This window comes from Siphateles boraxobius, unplaced genomic scaffold (genome assembly GCF_051911475.1).
Source record: "Siphateles boraxobius isolate OS27281-9 unplaced genomic scaffold, OSU_SipBor_1 86, whole genome shotgun sequence".
NCBI classification, from domain to species: domain Eukaryota; kingdom Metazoa; phylum Chordata; class Actinopteri; order Cypriniformes; family Leuciscidae; genus Siphateles; species Siphateles boraxobius.
The window spans coordinates 8,284,341-8,305,488 of record NW_027509215.1 but is presented as its reverse complement, the minus strand read 5'-3'; the positions used below and the strand labels follow the sequence as shown (position 1 = coordinate 8,305,488).

At 41.7% G+C, this 21,148-nt stretch overlaps 1 protein-coding gene across 1 annotated transcript in view; it reads left to right on the top strand.

Moving 5' to 3' along the window:
• The window catches only part of LOC143731300 (potassium/sodium hyperpolarization-activated cyclic nucleotide-gated channel 2), a 66,101-nt gene that overhangs the window by 5,914 nt on the left and 39,039 nt on the right, over positions 1 to 21,148 (top strand). Inside the window, exons 3-4 of the mRNA XM_077222117.1 lie at positions 390 to 813; positions 19,770 to 19,931. Of these exons, the coding sequence (XP_077078232.1) occupies positions 390 to 813; positions 19,770 to 19,931 (586 nt within the window). The remainder of the gene's footprint in view (positions 1 to 389; positions 814 to 19,769; positions 19,932 to 21,148) is intronic.

Here is a 21,148-nt window from a genome sequence, read left to right as displayed (position 1 = left end):
ACTCATTACCAAAAATTCAAATGTATACATTAATATGTCAACTGTCTTTTTGAGTTTTCTGAAAAAGTGTTTTTTTTCAGTGACATTGCAAACAGTTTATGCATTTACATGATGCTTGCAATATGGGATTATGAGTGAATTCGGATTAATATTGTAATAGTTTTGTGCAGGTAAACACAGTCATTGTGAGACTTAAGTAATAATTATAATAATAATCCTTTATTTTATATAGTGCCTTTAAAAGTAGAATCTCAAAGCACTTTACATAAAAATAATGAAAAAAAAAGTAACTATTCAAGAACATCAACCCAGCGTTTGCACATGTTCAGTAGTGAAATGGCAGGGTGAATTGCTGATTATAGATAAAGTCTCTCTTGTCTCTCTTGCAGGTTCTACTGGGATTTCACTATGCTTCTCTTCATGGTGGGCAACCTGATCATTATTCCTGTGGGCATCACCTTCTTCAAAGAAGATACCACCACTCCGTGGATCATCTTCAACGTAATCTCCGACACCTTCTTCCTCATGGACCTGGTGCTCAACTTCCGCACGGGCATCATTATCGAGGATAATTCTGACATCATCCTGGACCCCAAGACCATCAAGAAGAAGTACCTGAAGACCTGGTTTGTGGTGGACTTTGTCTCTTCCATCCCGGTGGATTATATCTTCCTGATCGTGGAGAAGGGCATAGACTCAGAGGTGTACAAGACGGCGCGAGCCCTGAGGATTGTGCGTTTCACTAAAATCCTGAGCTTGCTGAGGCTGCTGCGTCTCTCTCGGCTTATCCGCTACATTCACCAGTGGGAAGAGGTACGTCAACAATCTCACAAATATACTGGATATCTCATACACACAGAGCTCCATATCAGTCACTGTAATTTTGCCAAGTAAGACATAATTCCGGGGTTAACATATTTTGTTGATCCTGGAACAACATTCCTGTCCAAAAATGTTGTCCTAACCTTAATTTGTCCCTAAATCATAGGGAAATGATATGTGGATAACACTGAAGGAGAAGCACCTAACCCTGGCTGAAAGACTAAACCTGTCATAAACTGCAAACTTGCATCTCAAATCTGATTGGCTGATTGAAATGTTGTTTCAGGATCAACAGAGATATTTATCCAGGAACATGTTGCACTTGGTGAAATATATCATATATATATCAAATATATCATACATGTTAATTATGAAAGCCCATTTCCTCCACGCAAGAAAAAAATCATGCCATAAAAGGTTCAAATTGAGATATTAAAAGTGCAAATTATGATAGAAAGTACAAATGATGAAATGATGACATGAAAAGTCAAAATGGTGATAAAAGGTTGAAATTATGACATAAAAAGTCAAAATTATGACAAATGACAAAGTCAAAATTATAACAGTCTTAGTTATGTTTTTTGTCAATTATGACATTGTTTCCTTTTTATTTCACAATTTTGACTTACATAATGGCATAATTATGACTTTATCTTATAACTTTTGTCTTTTTATCTCATAATTAAGACTCAGCATGTCATAATTGTGTCCTTTTATCTCATAATGATCATTTTCGTCTCATGGTTATGAATTTCTCATACTTTCTTTTTATAATATTGGCTTTTAATGCCCTAATTATGATTTACAAAAGCATGAACAACAGGAGTGGGGGGAATTTTCTTAAGTGGAGGGAATGGGCTTTCATAGTAAAATATGCAATCTAAAAATATTTTTCAATTAATTTAAGCCATATTCACACTGGTGTGTAACAGAACTGCACACAGACATTAACTGCATGAACCCGGAATGTAATATGAATCTGAATGAAATATGAGCGTGAGTGTCAGGGAAAGTGGAGGGTTATTCTCCAGGTTGACACAAATGGACTGCGATGTCTTAATAGAAATAGAGGACATGAAAGGTGCGGAGATGTGCCAATCTCAGCTGGCACAGTTGAACCATGAGTCTACCGAGACAAAACACTCAGATGTTGCTCTTTTATACATCAGGAGGTTTAATAGTCTTCTCAGTTCAAGGGGACCTGTTATAATCATAAATGTGTGTCAGCAGTGTATGTACACAACCTTCCTATAATGGTAAAAATCCACCCACTATATCCACTATATATATATAAATATCCCCCTTAAATAACAAACAGTGTCTCAAAACGTTTGCATTTTCTGTACTTTGTGACATCACAATGTAACAGGCCCCGCCCACAACATATTAGCTTAGCTCCTCCCCTGAGTGAGCGTATACAGTCCGCCATGTTTATCTCCTCTCTAGAGCAGAGAATGTCTCATATATGTGATAAACAATCAAAATGTTTTGGCTGTATTAATGAACACAGGAATGCGTTTTTTCAATCCACTGCGCTACTTTTCTATGTAAATGCGCTGGACGGACGTGTTTGAGCTTGCGTCTCGCATCTTACAGCGCTCTAAAAACTCAGCGCTCAAGTAAAAAGAAGTTGGAAAATGTGTGAATGGCTGTGAATGTAAGGCAAAAAACACAAGGTCCATCTAGTGCGTGTTTACATAGAGAATAATGGAGAAAAAAAAGAGTTCTGTGGAAACGGAGCCATAGCATTTCTCCTGTTTGGTTGTTGTAACCAGCTGTAAAGGCACAGCCCACTTCTGGAAAGGGGGGCGGGGAGCAACAGCTCATTTGCATTTAAAGATACACACATGAAAACAGTGTTTTTGCTTCCACCCAAAAAGGGGCATTTTGGGCATGGAGTAATACATGATCTGTGGGGTATTTTGAGTTGAAACTCCGTAGACTTATATTACATCTTGTAAAAAGGGGTTGCATAGGTCCCCTTTAAGTGACAAGATCTTTTCTTTTAAGTTTAACAGATGATATTACATACATTTCCTTTCTGATTTTTCTGTGCTCTATTGGCACAGCTTCTGCAGAGAACAGATGGGGACTTTAACACTGATAAATTGATCTCAAACGTGTTGACTGTGCTGACAGGCTCAAGTGGAGATCTGACGGCGAAGTCACACTTTTGTCTGTAATTAAAGCTCAGTGTCAAAACCTCTGTCAGTCAATGAGGCTCTGTAACACTGTGGATGGATGCGGGTCATGCTGGACGTCACGCTGTATGGGAAATATATATCGATGTGTGTCATTTCTGCATGACTTTGCTGACAATATATAATTAAGCAACATTATGATGATTTTAACGCAGTATTGAAGATCACCTATATGCTAATGTATTCCTAAACGTTGACAAAATTGCTGATATACAATTCAAATTTACAGGGTTTTTTCTGAGAAAGTGTATCAAAATGATTGACTCATTTCGCTCTCGTAAACTTTTGATGTTTTTAAGAACAGTATTTGTATCAGGAGTAAAATTAGTAGCAAATATGACATTTGAGTTGGTAGGTTTGATTTATTTTCATGTTTTTTGGTTTGGTGAATTGGTTTAAGGCTCAAGATTTGAGATTCAATTATTTGTTTGTCATCATTCACAAAATCTCTCTGAGTGACATTTTTTTTTTCAAATGCTTTTGGTAAAAAATATACACTACAATAATTTTTAATAAGTTTGGGGTCTTTAAGATTTTTTTAAAAAGAAATTAATACTTTAGTTCAGGATGGATGTATTAAATAAATCAAAAGTGACAGTCAAGACATTTATAATTTTTATAAAGATTTATATTTCAAATAAATCTATTAAATAAATCTGAAATAAATATATTTTTTAAAAAAGCTGTTCTTTTTTAATATTTCTATTCATCAAAAAATCCTGCAAAAAATGAATAACAGTTCCCACAAAAATATTAATCAGCAAAAAAACAGTTTTTAACATGAATAATAATAATAAATCATCATATTATAGTGATTTCTGAAGGATCATGTGACACTGAAGACTGGAGTAATGATGCTGAAAACTCAGCTTTGATCACAGGAATAAATTACATTTTAGCATATACTCTAATAGAAACAGTTGTTTTAAATTGTAATAATATTTCACAATATTATTATTACTGCATTTTAATCAAATAAATGCAGCCTTGTTGAGCAGAAGAGACTTATTTTCAAAAACATTACAAAATCTTATTGCCATATACTTTAATTAGTTAAGCTATATCACCAAGCCATAGCAGAAGCTGTCATTCTCACAATGACAGAAAATAAAGATCTCAACTCATAAATGAATTTGTTTCAAGACAAATAGTTGGTCATAATTAACACTGACTGCTCGGTGCCACTAAAATCCCTTAATCATTTACTTAATTGAAACTTATTTTGCTTTTATTGTGATAATAAGCTATTTAGATTACGGCACTTTAGATTATCAATGTGAGTTTAATCGTTTCCCAGTGGTAAAACACCTTATTTGACTTGGAAAATAGTTTGTTCATTAAAAACCTGTGAGGCTCCTGTTGTTCATCAATAACTCTTGATTCCTCCAGATCTATAAGAATAACCTCCAGCACTTCAGTACGATAGCCGTCTTTTATCAGTTAAGATGCGGTGGATCAGGCGGGCTGGCGTGCAGTCATGGGTCGCTACTTTGCATAATTATGAGCTTGTGATTGGTCATTTGTGTGCAGTATACAAGTTGACCAATGCTGTACAGACACCTGTCTTAACTTTCTGTTCTGCTCCTGTTGGAAATCGCAGAAAAAACCCAACCTTTCGCATTCACGACACGCACTGAGAACTCAATCTACAAATGTCTCGTCTTAGAAAACGAGTTATCTAGATAGTTTAGCTTTGCCTGAATGTACAAATGTTTCCTTTTCCCTAAAACAACTCTCATTACTGTAACCTTGAGCTTCATTATTGGTTCCTCGGGTCAATGTTTTGGTTTCTATATAAATGCTTTTCTAAAGAAATAGACAATAAAATATTATTTTTTGATTTAATAATAGACAATATTATTTGTAGAAATGAAAAATTCTGCTGTTATATGAAGTGAGTTTGCAATTGCCATTTTATTGATTTCTTTTCTTAGTATCGTTGTTTTCCATCTCAGGTGCTTGTGAGCGACTCTTACTACGAGTTGATTAGACGTCTGATTTATCGTCATGCTGCAGGCCTCCGCTGTAATTGTATTATGCTTATGATTATGCGTTCTGAACGCTGTTTTCATTCACTTGGAAGAGCCTGTTAATACACTGTGATTTTCGAGTCAGATAAGTTCAAGCAGAAAAAGTATGGCTGTTGCATCCATAAACATTTAGAATAGATTTCTTGTTATGCCAAACCAACCAAAGACGCTCTGTGCAGGTGAAGAAGGCAAACAAACACACTTAATGGCTTAACATTACATTAGACGAATGATAAATGAAAGAAAAGCAGCTTGATCTGTTTAAGAGCCGCACACTTAGACAGGAAGTTTGTTTGGGTTTATATGCCATTTAGGATGTGAAATTGATGATACCACACAGTAATACATTTTAAGCTATACAAAGCAACCTTAGAAAAAAAACATAAGTCGTGTGCATCTCGAGACAAAGCAATGACACTGACATATTTTCTTCAGAGACATTGTTTTGTCTCGAGATGCACACCAGTAATGTTTTTTTGTAAGGCAGGTTTTGTCCTGTCAATCTGTGAAATTTTATTAAAATATTATTACAATAAAAAAAAAAACACTTTTCTGTTTCAATATCCTTTAAAATGTAATTTATTCCTGTGATGAAAGCTGAATTTTCAGCATCATTACTCCAGTCTTCAGTGTCACATGATCCTTCAGAAATCAGTATAATATGATGATTTGCTCAATGTTTCTTTTTATCAAATAGTTCTGCTTCTTCATATTTTTGTGGAAACCATAATCATTTTGTTCAGGATTCTTTGATGAATAGAAAGTTGAAAAGAACATCATTTATTTGAAATAGAACTCTTTTTTAACATTTATAAATTTATTTTCTGTAACTTTTGATCAATTTAATGCATCCGTGATGAGCAAAAATATTAATTTCTTAAAGTCCCCCTGTGATGAAAATCAAGTTTTTAATCTTGTTTATATGTCTATGTGTTGTGGTTAATATACTTTAATATGCAAATTCATCAATCAACACCTTTGCTGAGTATTTTCTGCTTTGAACGGCAGTGTCCCAAAGAAAGTCTTTGAAAAATTGGGTAAATATAGCGATATAGCAGGTGAATTATGTATATGATGTATATTACGATGTTATGATGAACTACATGCTCTTCTCCTCTGACTTTCTATGAAGCTTAAAGCATTTCTAAGGATGCTGATTTTTAGAAGGAAGCTAAAGATGCCGAACGGGAACATGGTTAGTGTAACATTAATAGCAACACATTATTAGCAGTTTGATAACGTAGTCAAGCCAAAGGCTAAACATATCAATTACCGTTCAGTGTTTAACATCGTAGAGAGCGATACATAAAACGCATTACTATTCTGATACATTGACCTGTAGACGAGCCTGTGTAATTCACTCTTCCTCTTCTTCTGAATCAGTTTCTGGTTTAAACATATTGGCAGAATTACACTAATATTTCCACTGGCCATTGTGCAGCGTTTACTACAGTAAAGTTGACCGAGTGGATCAGGTCATCTGTGAGTGAGTGGAGGCGGAGACTAATTTGCATATTCATCATTCCACATATACTAAATGAAGCTAGGGAGTAGTAGAGTTACATTCAAGATAAGTAGGGTGACTGACCACCATCAAACAAACCAAATGTGGGACGATTATAAGTTTGTGTGGGACATGTTACCAACACTAAAACATAACCTGAAACTGTTATATAATGTTTATCTAACTTAATAAAAACATTTGTATTCTACCTTTCAGCTGATAAAAATTCTTTGTTCTTTAGTCCCTTCCAGAAAACACCATTACATCACAATATAACATAACATGTCTTTATTTTACATGACATTTAAATTCAACATCACTGAGCGCAAAGGCATCATGCAGATCACTATTTCTGAAACCGTTCTGACCAACTAGTCAAGTCCAACTAAAATATAATGAATAAATAAAATATAAACCATTAAGAATATATTAAACCAAAAACGGTCATATTTCTAAGAAATTTCTAAGATAAATTCTGTTAAATTTAAAATTTAATTTACCGAATTATCCATTTGTTTTCTGACAGAAACACATGGAACGAATCACCGCTCCACATTTTGATTGACAGCCGTCACAGCCCACTAGTGACCGTGTTTACTCCCGTGCTTTCAACCATTGGATAGAATTTTAAAAACGGCTGTTGTATTTGTACTTCTGACGAAGCGCTGTTAAATATAGCTGAAAAACTACGCCGCAAAAAGAATAAATAAAATGCTTTCTTAAAAAGGCAAATAACGCATGCACGTTTTCTTAAAGGGTTAGTTCACCCAAAAATGAAAATTAAGTCATTAATTACTCACCCCCATGCTGTACCAACCCCGTAAGACCTTCGTTCATCTTCGGAACACAAATGAAGATATTTTTGATTAAATCTGAGAGGTGGATCACTGCTACATAGGCTGCCAGAGGGAATGAAACTTGACGGCCCAGAAAGTCATTAAAGAACATGTTTAAATATTCCATGTGCCTACAGTGGCTCAACTATAAGTTTATCAAGCGACGAGACTACTTTTTTTCCGAAAAAAAAAAACATAAATAACGACTTTATTCGACTATTCCTTTTCTTCCTTTGTGGGCCTGAGACGAGAGTTCAAGAGATTTCCACGACGCATGCGCGAGAACTGAGAAGAGGACGTTCTTCTTCTAATACTTCTTGTTCAGTTCTCGCGCATGCGTCGTGGAAATCTCTTGAACTCTCGTCTCAGGCCCACAAGGAAGAAAAGGAATAGTCGAATAAAGTCGTTATTTATGTTTTTCTTTTCGGAAAAAAAGTATTCTCGTCGCTTGATAAACTTATAGTTGAGCCACTGTAGGCACATGGAATATTTAAACATGTTCTTTAATGACTTTCTGGGCCGTCAAGTTTCATTCCCTCTGGCAGCCTATGTAGCAGTGATCCACCTCTCAGATTTAATCAAAAATATCTTCATTTGTGTTCCGAAGATGAACGAAGGTCTTACGGGGTTGGTACAGCATGGGGGTGAGTAATTAATGACTTAATTTTCATTTTTGGGTGAACTAACCCTTTAATATGATAATTAAAAACCAACAGACCGTTGAAAATGCGGGAGATTTTCTCAATATGCGACGTGCGGGACAAGGGGTGGTCACCATAATTTTAAGGCATGAAAAAAAAATCTTTCTTTTTTTTACAGGTAAAACATTTTAATATGTCGTTTTGGTAAATTATTAAAATTATTGACTACAGGAGGACTTAAAAAAACAAAAACCCCAACCTGACCCCAACTTTTTGAACGGTGGTGTAACAAAGCAAAACATGTCTAGTTTAGTTGATGCATTGGTAGAGTGTGTATTGCCAGACTGGGAACTGTATCCTGATCTACAGGAAGTAAAGCTCTTCTGTGTTCCAGCAAATCCCAGCTGTCCTCATGGAAACCAGACACGCCGTCCAAATGGGAGCGAATCTCTTAGTTAGCGTTGGCACTGGAAAACAACTCAGGAAATTAGGTTATAGAGAGTGAATGAACAAATCACATGGTCTGATCACACGATATGATCAAATTCTTTTTATGCAGATCGTATATCTTAAAATAACTCATCATGTTTGTGTTGATGTGATTTATGGAGGCGTGTGTCTGACCGCATGGTGTTCTCAGTGTCCGTGTGTGTGTAGCAAGCGTCTCGCTGTGCAGTGTTACACTGACTGATGGCAGGAACAAACGTCCAGTGTGTGATGGTCGTTTGATGTTGGATGTGGATCATTAATCAAGTTGGGATTCCAGGGCCTGAGTCAATGTTTCTTCAGAGAGCGGTTCAATAGAAAAGCTTTCTGAATGGATCCAGGAGCCGTGTTTGTGTTGTCTGGTGGATTCTGTGAACATCAGTGTTGAGGAATGTTACTTTTATGTCATGTGGTTTGTTTATGTCATAGGCTTCTAAGGGATTGAAACTTGTTCCCCGAAAAGTTATTAAAGACATCGTTAAAATATTCCAGGTGACTACAGTGGCTCAATCTTATGTTTATTAAGCGACAAGAATACTTTTTGTGCGCAAAAACAAACATAAATAACGACTTTATTCCAACTATTAATTTCCTTCTCTGTAGGCCTTGAGTCAGTTCACTAGTGTAACAGCGCAGCGCTTCTGTGTTGTACGTCACACGTAGGCTCACTATTGGCCGGCGCTGGTCATGTGTGTGATGCGTGTGACGTAAAATTATTACACTAGTGAACTGACTCGAGGCCTACAGAGATCTAGTGATCCAGCTCTCAGATTTATCTTAATTCGTGTTCTGAAGATGAACGAAGGTCTTACGGGGTTGAACAACATGAGGGAGAGGAATTACTGACAGAATGTTTGGGTGAACTATCCCTTTAAGATTTGTTTATTTAGCTGACGCTTTTATCCAAAGCCACTTATAATTGCTATGTCAGAGGTCGCACGCCTCTGGAGCAACTAGGGGTTAAGTGTCTTGCTCAGGCAAACATTGGTGTCTCACAGTGGATTCGAACCCGGTTCTCTCCCAGCAAATGCATGTGTATTATCCACTGCGCCATCACCACCCCAAGCTATGTGTTGTGTTGTGTTGTTATGTTAAGGTACAGTATGTATTAGGTTGTTATGTGTTGAGTTGTGTTGTTTTATGTTGTTATGTTATGTTATGTTATGTTATGTTATGTTATGTTATGTTATGCTATGAGTTGTGTTGTTATGTTAAGGTACAGTATGTGTTAGGTTGTTATGTGTTGAGTTGTGTTGTTTTATGTTGTTATGTTATGTTATGTGTTGTGTTGTGTGAAGGTACAGTATGTATTAGGTTGTTATGTGTTGTTTTATGTTATATATGTTGTGTTATGTTATGTTATGTTATGTTATATTATGTTAAGCTATGTGTTGTGTTGTTATGTTAAGGTACAGTATGTATTAGGTTGTTATGTGTTGTGTTGTTTTATGTTGTTGTGTTGTGTGTTATGTCTTGTTTTATGTTATATGTGTTGTGTTATGTTGTTATGTGTTGTTTTATGTTGTTATGTTATGTTAAGGTATGTGTTATGTTATCTGGCATGTTGTTATGTTGTGTTCATTTATGTTATGTTACAGTATGTTATTTTGTGTTGTTTTATGTTATGTTATGTAATGTATAAAAACATGTTATGTTATGTTTTTGTTTTATGTTATGTGTCATGTTTTGTTGTTTTGTTTTTTTTATGTTATGTGTTGTGTCTTATGTTATGTTGTTATGTTATGTGTCATGTTATGTTTCATGTTATATTATGTGTTGTGTTAAATGTTATGTTATGTTACAGTATGTTATGTTGTGTTGTGTACACATTGCAATCTTCTCCATCAGAACTTTCTCTAGATTATAGGTGCTCTTACTTGTAATGGTGAACACATTTCCAAAATGGGATTACTTGACAATTATTGCCAAATGGTGCATGAAGATTTCTCTTGAAGTGACTCGATGATGATGATGATAAATACTGCTTCGTCTGTTTATTTGCTTTGAAATTCTGCAGAGAGATGAAAGATGAAAAAAAATAGATGAAAAAAATCTGCAATGGAAAACATAAATGGAGAGAGAGAGAGAAATAGAGACGAGAACGAGACCTTTGGGTGCATTTGTTCACAGAGGTCTGATTAGCTGTTCACAAAGCGCTTACTCTTTTCACTAAGTAAACTCGGGAGGATTCGTGCGTAGCTGCCGCTGGGCTTTAGACAAACCCTCTGGATGACCAAGAGCAAGAAAGAAAATCTACTGAACAAATACTGTAATACGGATATAGATCATTTTCCACAAAGGATACATTAACTAGTAGTTCTCTTTCATCATCTCGTGTTCAAGATCCACCTATGGGAAGGGCATCCGTACCTGACCTCTGCAGAAGCATCCAATTGCACCAAGTCTGGCTAGACAGACAGAAGCGCGCAGCCAATGCCAGGTGAGGCCACACCCCCTCACCTACGGGCATATAACATCTGGGCGCGCTGCTATTCCTCAGTTAACATTCGCTTCTCGCGATCTCTGCATCTCACAGCTCGGTTGATTTTGCTCACCTCGTGTCTTCAGGAGGACATATCGACCAGATCAGCCTCCGCCGGACGTGACAGTTGTTTATTTTTCAACTACTGCTGCTTTGCATTCGGAGCCGCCCACGTTCTCACTATTTTCACCATTTCTCCTCACGGCTGCCCGCCACGGATTTCTCCGTTTTCTTCGCTGGTATGTCACTGTCTAAGCCTGCAGCCTCTCCAAGGGATAGCATATCACGGGCCTGCCCGGCCGCGTGTGGTGCCCTTATCGCAGCTAAGGATCTTCATCAGCTTTGCGTGGTCTGTTTGGGTCTCAAGCACGCTCGGGAAGCCCTGGAGAACCCGGAGAATTGCAGTTTCTGCCTCATGCTGCCTAGGAAGCTGCTTAAACGGCGTCTTAAGGTGGCAGTGACACAGTGCACCGGGCTCAGCCCTTCTGACTCGGACGGGGGACACGGTGATGACGACGCGCTACCGGGGGCCTCCCGGGGCGCAACGTCTCTTGTCTGGGCTGACCAGCCCAATCCCGCCTTCCCCGAGGAGGACATCTTCGGGGACAACCTCGCTCTCGTCCACGAACTGCCCGGTTCTGGCGAAGAGGAGGATGCGGCCATTCTTGGGGTTTCAGCCATCCTGCCCTCTGGTGTTCCCCAGGCTACCGCCCACGCGGTTCTGCCTCAAGCCATCCTCCTGGAAGTGTGTGAGCGAGCGGCCGCTCGTCTCAACATCGAATGGCCGGCACCGCAGAGCGCCACCGACCAGGAGAGGGATATTTATGATGGGAAAGTGCTGGGACCCCCTCCCGGCCTGAGGAAACAACTCTTCCCCATCCTCCCGGCGTGCGCGAAGCACATGAGAAATTATTGGAGCGACCCGCTCGACTTCAAACACGGTCTCACGGGACTCGAGGTTAAGGACATGGCGGCGCACGGTATGGGCGAACCTCCCGCCGTTGAGCCTTCCATCGCCCGGCACCTTAACCCCGCTCAGGGCGGGCTGCTCGCTCCCCCTAAGCCGGTCTTGCCCAACAAGATGGACCATTTTGCTGCCTCCGTTCACCAGGCAGTTTATAAGTCCTCGGCCGTGGCTGTCAGGGCCCTTAACGTTTCTTCGCTCCTCTCCGCCTACCAGGCGGAGATCCTCGAAGAGTTAGGGCAACAATTGGAAAAGGAAAATCCTTCTGAAACCCTGTGGAAGGAGATCCTCACGGTGAACGACCTCGTCCTCCGCAACGCCCGGCAGGCCGTCCAAGCTTGCGGGCGCTCCATGGTGCTTTCCGTGGTCGGAGAGCGCGCGCTCTGGCTGAACCTGTCGGGACTCCCTGACAGTGAGAAACGGCGCATCGCGGGCGCGCCGGTGGAGCCCGGCCGGGCTCTCTTCGGCCCCGCCGTCGCACTGATGCAACAACGGTGTGACGATAAGAAGAAGGAGGATGAGGCTTTCAAGCTTTGCCTTCCCAGAAAGTCAGTCCCACGCCAGGCGCCCCCTGTGCGTTTGCCTAACCCACCGGCCACGGGACGACAGTTTCATCAGGGCAAAGAAAAGCCCCGCAACAAACCACCCCCTCGGCAACATAACCCAGCACCTACACACAAGCACTGGGGTAAGCCCGCTCCCGCCGCGGCCGCGGCCGGGAGACCTGCGAATTCCAACCCCACCGACTCGAAACGAAAGCGGCCTGCCTGATGTTCAGCCGATGGGGGCTTCGAGTCCATGTTCACGGGCCGCAAGCCCTTCGGACTCCCCTCCTCTTCTAGGACCCCCGTCCAAAAGACCCAGGGGGTCCCGCAGATGGGTCAGCTCTCCGCCTGTAAACGAGACTGCCCAGCTCGTGTGTTCGAGAAATGTGTGTTTTCCCCCCACGTTCAGGGGGCCCTTTGTGAGGGAAAGTTTAAGCTCAGTGACACCACACTGCCCACACTCAGTTCCCCTCACTCTCTCAATAAAAGCTTCGGCCCCAGTGTTTGCCCAACAAAAAACACACAAAACACAAAAAAATACGAATCAAATGAATTCGTTTCGGAGAGAAAACCTCTCTCCGCAGAGAGAATTCATCTCACTGCAGAGAGAGGAAATCCCTCCGAACCCCTGCATGTCGCCTCTAGTGTGCCCACTAGATGGCGCCATTGCATCACAAATAAACCTGTCGGTCTCACACAGCTCCTCTCTGGCCCGAGCGGGAGCTCTCGCGAGTCACGAAGCGGCTTGGCGAACCGTTTCAGCTCCCGAGTGGGTGATGCGTACAGTAATGCAGGGTTACAGATTGCAATTCGCAGTAAAACCCCCGCATTTTAACGGCATTCTCTTTTCTCACACGGAAGAGAACGCCTCTCACATTCTGAAAGAGGAAATTTCATCTCTCTTAAACAAGGGAGCGATTCAGGTGGTATCCCCCAATCTGATGAACCAGGGTTTTTATTCCCGTTATTTTCTGGTCCCGAAAAAAGGCGGCTCTCTCCGCCCTATCTTGGACCTTCGAGTGTTGAACAAACATTTGAGGAAATACACTTTCAGAATGCTGTCACAAGGCGCACTCGCCCGTGCCATAAAACAGAACGACTGGTTCACATCAGTCGATCTGAAAGATGCTTTCTTTCACATAAGCATCTATCCTCCGCACAGGAAGTTTCTTCGTTTCACCTACCAGGGCATATGTTACGAATTCACAGTTCTTCCGTTTGGATTCAGTTTGAGTCCCCGGTCTTTCTGTCTGTGCGCGGAGGCGGGCTTAGCACCTCTGAGAATATCAGGTCTGAGAATCCTGACTTATATAGACGATTGGCTCATCATAGCCGAATCAAAGGAGAAGGTGTTGCAGGACACCGGCCGTGTGCTCGCGCACATCATATCGCTCGGGTTCCAAGTGAATGTGAGCAAGAGCAATTTCACGCCCAGTCAGAATGTCATTTTCCTGGGCTTGGAGTTGAATTCGGTCTCCATGCGAGCGCGCCTCTCTCAAGAGCGCGTTCGCTCTCTGATGAACTGTCTGACGCAGTTCAGAGAAGGGGCGAAAGTGCAATATCGCACATGTCTCAGGCTGAAGGGTCTCATGGCTTCATCCACCCAAGTTGTGCCATTGGGACTTCTGAGGATGAGGGCGTTCATGAAATGGGTCTTGTCACTACATTTCAGCCCGATTCGTGACCTTTGCCGATCGGTAACAGTGACACGTGCCTGCTCGGCGACCTTGCGCCACTGGGAGAGCGAGAACTTTTACGCACGGGGAACCCCTCTGGGGGCGGTTACGATGCGGAAAGTTGTGACGACAGATGCGTCCTTGACAGGCTGGGGTGCCACCCAGGAGGGCAGAACGGTGAACGGTCTGTGGCCAAACAGACTACGTTCAGCGCACATAAACTATTTAGAGCTTTTAACCATTTGGAAAGCTCTGAATCATTTTCTGCCTCGCCTGCAGGGACATCACGTTCTAGTACGGTGCGACAATACCACGGCTGTGGCTTATATCAACCGTCAGGGCGGCATCCGCTCGTCGAAACTCCATGCTCTAGCTTACAAGCTTTTGGTGTGGAGGAGACGGGTTTTCCTGTCGTTACGCGCAACTCACGTTCCGGGCATTCTGAACAGAGGTGCGGATCTGCTATCAAGGGGAAACCCAATCTACGGAGATTGGCGTCTTCACCCTCAGATAGTGGAAATGCTATGGATGAGATTCGGACGGGCGAGCGTAGATCTATTCGCCTCGCGCGAAAACTACCATTGTCCTATGTTCTTCTCTCTAAGGGACATGGACGCGCCCCTCGGGGTAGACGCACTGGCCCACCCATGGCCCAGAGTGCTCCTGTATGCTTTTCCTCCCCTGTGCCTGATAATTCCCTCATTGGCCAGGGTGAGAGAGCAGGGCCTGTCTCTCATTCTGATAGCACCCAGGTGGCCCAAGGCACCATGGCTGGCGGAGATAATTCCTCTGTTATACGCCGAGCCGTGGCGCCTTCCCGTTCACACGGATCTATTGTCCCAAGCCAACGGGGAGATTTACCACCCCCACCCGGACAGGGTGGCTCTCTGGGCCTGGCCCGTGAGAGGACGAACCTGAACGCACTTGGGCTTTCGCCGCGTGTGGTCGCCACTATTCACAATGCCAGGGCCGTCTCTACACGGTCCTTATATGGCTGTAAGTGGCACGTGTTCGAGGGGTGGTGCGATGGGCGCGGTCTCACATCTTATCAGTGCTCAGTTCCTGATATTTTGTGTTTCCTTCAAGACCTCATGGAAAAAGGGAGGTCTTTTTCCACCATTAAGGTCTATTTGGCTGCGATTTCAGCCTGTCATGTGGGTTTTGAGGGCTCTACTGTCGGGCAGCACCCTCTAATCCGCAGATTTATGAAGGGTGCACACCGCTCGTTGCCAGTCATCAGGAGAACTGTTCCGGAATGGGACCTCTCCAGGGTGCTGGAAGCACTGTCTCAACATCCTTTTGAGCCCCTGGGGAGTGTTACGTTCCTGTATTGCGTGTGTGTGTTCTCTTGTGTTTCTCTTCCCGCTCTCTCTCGGTTACTTTCGCTTTTGCAGGTACCCGTGATTGGCTAAGTGACCTGTCAATCATTGTTAGTGCTGACGTCACCTTTTCTCGCTGTCGCCAATGGGAACAGGCCACCTGGGGAATAAGAGTGCACGCCAGACGTTTCCACAGAAGCTCTCGGCTCGCTGAGACTCAGACCACGCAGCTTTCTGTCATGACTTTGTATACCCTGTTAAGGCTGTGGTTCTCGTTCACTCTGTGTGATGCTGAGTTTATGTATGAGTGAACTCTTCCTGTGTTTAATTCTCTGATTTTATGTAACTTGCTCTACAGCAGACCGCTGAAAGTTACTAGTGCGGAGAGAGAGATAGACAGGTAGCATGTCACGTGACATACACTGCCACACGCAGGGATTTCGCTTTTGTCTAAACACATTAGGTTAGGGGCGAGTGCCAATCCCTGTATTTCTGTTTTCTGTTAGTTAGTGGAGATTAGGTAGGGCGTCTTGGACGCTGAAGATTATTGTTTTCTTCTTTATTTTCTTAGTTAGGAGTAGAGGTTATTTAACAGCTAGACTTCGTTTGGTTTTGTTATTTTCTTTTCTTTGGCGCCGTCCACGTCTATCTTTTTCTCTTTTCATTAACTTAATCCATCTTACAGAAATTCTGTATCTCATGTCCATTTATATATATATTAATCTATATTCGTATAGATTAATTCACTTTATTTTCGCCATTTACCTTGTTTGCTGAATAAAGGTTTTGGCTTTTTGCACAGTAAGCTTGATTGTTGGGTCTTTTGTACAAACCATGGCTTATATATGTTCCTCTTTAATGTCGCATTTAAATGTTTGACTCCCGAACCCCAAGGCTAATTCGGGGGTCGTAACAGGGAGTATTTCCCTTAAGCTGCTGTCCTTCAAGACAGCTTTGCTCTTGGCCTTGGCATCTGCTAAACGTGTCAGTGAGCTACATGCACTCTCGGTTCACCCCTCGTGCACTAAGTTCTCCCTCAGTGGAGATAAGGTTTCCCTTAAGCCTAACCCGGCCTTCATGCCGAAGTGCTTCCCTGCGTTCACTTCGGAGGTGTTGGAGCTGTCCGCTTTTCACCCTCCACCTTTTACCTCTCTGGAGGATCAGAGGCTGAATGCTTTGTGTCCAGTCCGTGCTTTACAGGCTTATATGACCAGGACCAGCGCTTTCCGGAAGAGCGACCAGCTCTTTGTTTCATGGGCCCCTCCGCACAGAGGGAGTCCCATATCGAAGCAACGCCTCTCACATTGGGTTGTGGGCGCTATAACTATGGCTTATGAAGCAAAGGGAGTGCAGCCCCCAAGGGGCATCAGAGCTCATTCCACAAGGGGCTTAGCCGCCTCTTGGGCTTGGTTTAGGGGAGTGTCACTGCAGGACATCTGCTCCGCTTCCAGTTGGGCTTCTCCTCATACCTTTGTGCGTTACTACCGGCTGGATGTCACCAGAACCTCGGTAGCACATTTGGTTTTAGGGGTGGGGTCTTCTTAGCTCTTCCCTGTACCCTGTTGAAACCAATAAGAGTGAATGGGCCGGCTGGTCATGTTCATTCTTGCCACCAAACATTTACTTCCCGTTATGGGTATAGTTTATGTGCCTTGGTGGGTTGGGGGTACTATCATGTATGTGTCTCATGCATGCTTCATGTCCTGCTTGTCCACAGCAGTTGGTGTGGCGTCACCTTTGCAGGTTCATGATTAATGGACGTGTCAGGCACCGCCTCCCCGAGGTGACCGTCTTTCTCTGGCTTTCAGAACCTCACTGTGAGTGTATTGGGCAATCGGGGAGCTGTCCATGTCTCTCCCATAGGTGGATCTCGAACACGAGATGATGAAAGAGAACAATAGGTTACTATCGTAACCCCGGTTCTCTGAAACATCGAGTGGAGAGATCCACCAGCTTTGCCCCGCTTGCCGCACGAGAAGCGAATATACTTACTGAGGAATAGCAGCGCGCCCAGATGTTATATGCCCGTGGATGAGGGGGTGTGGCCTCACCTGGCATTGGCTGCGCGCTTCTGTCTGTCTAGCCAGACTTGGTGCAATTGGATGCTTCTGCAGAGGTCAGGTACGGATGCCCTTCCCATAGGTGGATCTCTCCACTCGATGTTTCAGAGAACCGGGGTTACGATAGTAACCTATTGTTCAATCCGCAGGCATGCATAACACTATACAATACAAACAGACACTTTACAAACAGTAATGATACACAATATGTCCTGGGGGAAATGTATGTTCAGATTTGTGAATGAATCAGTGGAGAGAATTACATTTCTATGGGACTGCATGTCTGTTTGTTGCTGTACTTTTCTCCCAGTCTTTGGTGTGTGTATGAGGTGATGAGCAAAAGGTTGGTAAATCTCAGTGAGGAAACCAGACATCACTGAGTGTGCCTGGGTGAGGGGTTGTGAAGATTACGTGAAACAATGGTGTTTTTGATTGGTTCAGTCGTTACACAACACACACGCACACGCATATACGCACGCACATGCACACACGCACACGTGTAGTGTGCATATATATGTAACCCCTCCACCCATTTATATATATAGGTGTGTGTGTGTGTGTGTGTGTGTGTGTGTGTGTGTGTAATGTCTACATACTGTACTGTAGCCTATGTATGTATCTATATATATTAGTGGTGGGCCGTTATCGGCGTTAACGTGAGACTCGGGCGATAAAAAAAATATCGCCGTTAATCTATTCACAAAGTTGGGTTGGGATCATAAAATAGCTTTTTCGAATATCGTTATATTTTCGCGCCAATCGCGCAGCAGGGTATTTTCCTGTCAGGGACACAAGGTGTATACTTTTACATGTTACGTTGATCGTTCCTCTCGTTACTTTACATGTCGTTAAATGAGTTTATTCCAAGCGCGCTGTATCTTTTTTATGGGCATGAGCGATGCTCAATTTACAAATGATTCACTCTTTTGGGTCGATCCTGTTCAAAGACTTCATCAAACAAGTTGGCAGATCTGTCTAAATCGGTTCGCGAATCAGTTCTGTTCAGTTCCTCACGCACTGAATCGTCTGAACTCTGAAGCCCGTTCAATCACACTCGACACGGAGTCGTAACAGGAAGATTTAAGAACATCAAGAGCTACAGTTTAGTCTAGTGAAAGCAAATCTGCAAATGCATAATTTTTTTTGCCAGCGATGAAGATTTTTATTAGTTGAACATCTTCGTAAGCTGTCTGTGAATGAATGATTCCACAGGACGATACATTCGATTTCATTTCAGTAATACATTTGACAACCAAACAGATTATTACGCCACGATAGCACTACTAAAAAGTATGACATTATCCGTTGGACATATACATTAATTTATAGGCTACAAAATAAATAAGCTACCATTGTGTACAGTTTATGAAATGAACACACGCCATCCCGTGGTAATGTGTGTGTATTGCGCAGGGGCATATAGTCACACGAATAGTTTAAATTGATTGAAACTAATTTGTTTAAAAAGGATGAGGCTATTGCCGTTAAAGGCAGGTTCACATAAAATCATTATGACATATGACATTATTTTTTGATCTAACGAGCATCTGGTTTGGCGATGCAAAAACGGACTGTAGCTACGTCGTGCTTATTGTTTTTTTCTTCTTCCAATTAGCCTACTATGTTAAAAAAGACGACGAAAACATGTTACAATCTTGACTTTTTAACTAACTACTGAGAGTTGATATCTTTCAATTCTAAGAAAAAAGTCAAAATTAAGAGATATAAATTCACAATTCTGACTTTTTTCTTTCAATCGCGAGTTTATCTTTAAATTCTGGCTGTTTCTGGCTATTGCAAATTTATATCTTTAACTTCTAAGAAAAAAGGAAAGATTGTGAGAAAAAATGTCAGAATTGTGAGATAAAAAGTTATTTTATGTGTTATTATGTGTGTATATATATGTAGATAATAACATTAACAAATAATAACTGCTAATGTCAATAAATTGCAGCTTATTGTAAGGTTAAAAGTGTTTCCATTCTTTCCCCATTTCTTAATAGTAAAGTGTGTAATTTCTGTCTCTAGTGGCGCCAAACGGAATTACAAAAATAATGTTTTCAAACAGGTTTCCAAAAAATATAACTTTTATAAGACAAACTTTCAAACAGATTTCCTGGATACTTAAAAAAAAAAATATATATATATAGAAGTTTTATAAGACAAACTTTTGCTAATGTTGTGTTGTGATTCTGCCCTTCAGATCTTCCACATGACGTATGACCTGGCGAGCGCAGTGATGCGGATTATTAACCTGATAGCGATGATGTTGTTGCTGTGCCACTGGGACGGGTGCCTGCAGTTTCTGGTGCCAATGCTGCAAGACTTCCCATCAGACTGCTGGGTCTCCCTCAACAAGATGGTGGTATGTTATTCCTTTTTAATTTATGAATGCACTTTTGCACATGCGTAACAAAAGACGTCTGGATGCAGGGAATGAGACTTTCTTAGCGTGTGCCACTGAACAATACTGCGCCCCGGTAGCACTAATATTAAGAAAATTGGTTCACAACGCTCACAAAGCGAATATCCAAGTGGGGTAATTAAATTTAATGAAATTGAATTCTATTAAGCAGAATCTATTTGCAGATATTACCTGATTCTCATTGACCAGCTAAGGTTCCCAGTTGGTGTCTGCTTCATCTAATAATATTTATCTTTACATGATGACATGTATCTACGCGATGCACAGTTGTCATTAAGTCATGACAAAATATGTTTTTCCACTAATTTCCACTATCTTGGCAGATATGAGCACATTTAGACATTGTTGAGATCTGTTCTGAAACTGAAAATGAGACGAGTGTGAGTTACTGGAGTTTTTCTGTCATCTGAGAATCAGAAAACTCTCATTGCAGTAAATAAGATATTAAATAGATTTAATTTGTGACAGACGGTGAGGAATTGAGTGATTTTCCCATATTTTTGTCTCCTCTCATTGGGTTTTCCCACTCTACCTCTAGTTCATACAGTGTCGGTCTATTGAAGTGTTTGATGAAACTGTGAGTAAGAGTGTGTGTTGTTGCTCGGCTTTAAGCTGTTTTGTGTGGGTGAGATGAGACAGGGTGATGGCAGTGAGATAAAAGTGTGTGTGTGTTTGTAAATGTTCAGGTTTTGAGATGTGCCAAAGCAGCTGCGCTCTTTGTACATCTCTCAAACAGACATGAAAGAACCTGTTTATAGGGCCAGACACCACACACACACACACACACACACACACACACACACACACACACACACACACACACACACACACACACACACACACACACACACACACACACACACAACACACACACACACCACTAATTAAATAAACAAAACAGGAAAAATTAGTTTATTTATTCATTTCATGCCCTTTAAGGGTTCAGCTTCTTAAAGATCATGTAAGTGACTTCTGACAGACTTTCCTCAACTAGATCATCCCAATCTCTCATTCCAACTCTCCAAAATCCCACCATGCTGCAAATCCAATGTCAGCAAACCTGAAGGTGCAAAATGATTGACAACAAGTTTTCTGTCAAAGAAGTAAGAGTTATTTCTTTGGACACGTGTTTCAGTTGTCTGTCAAGTATGGAAGCT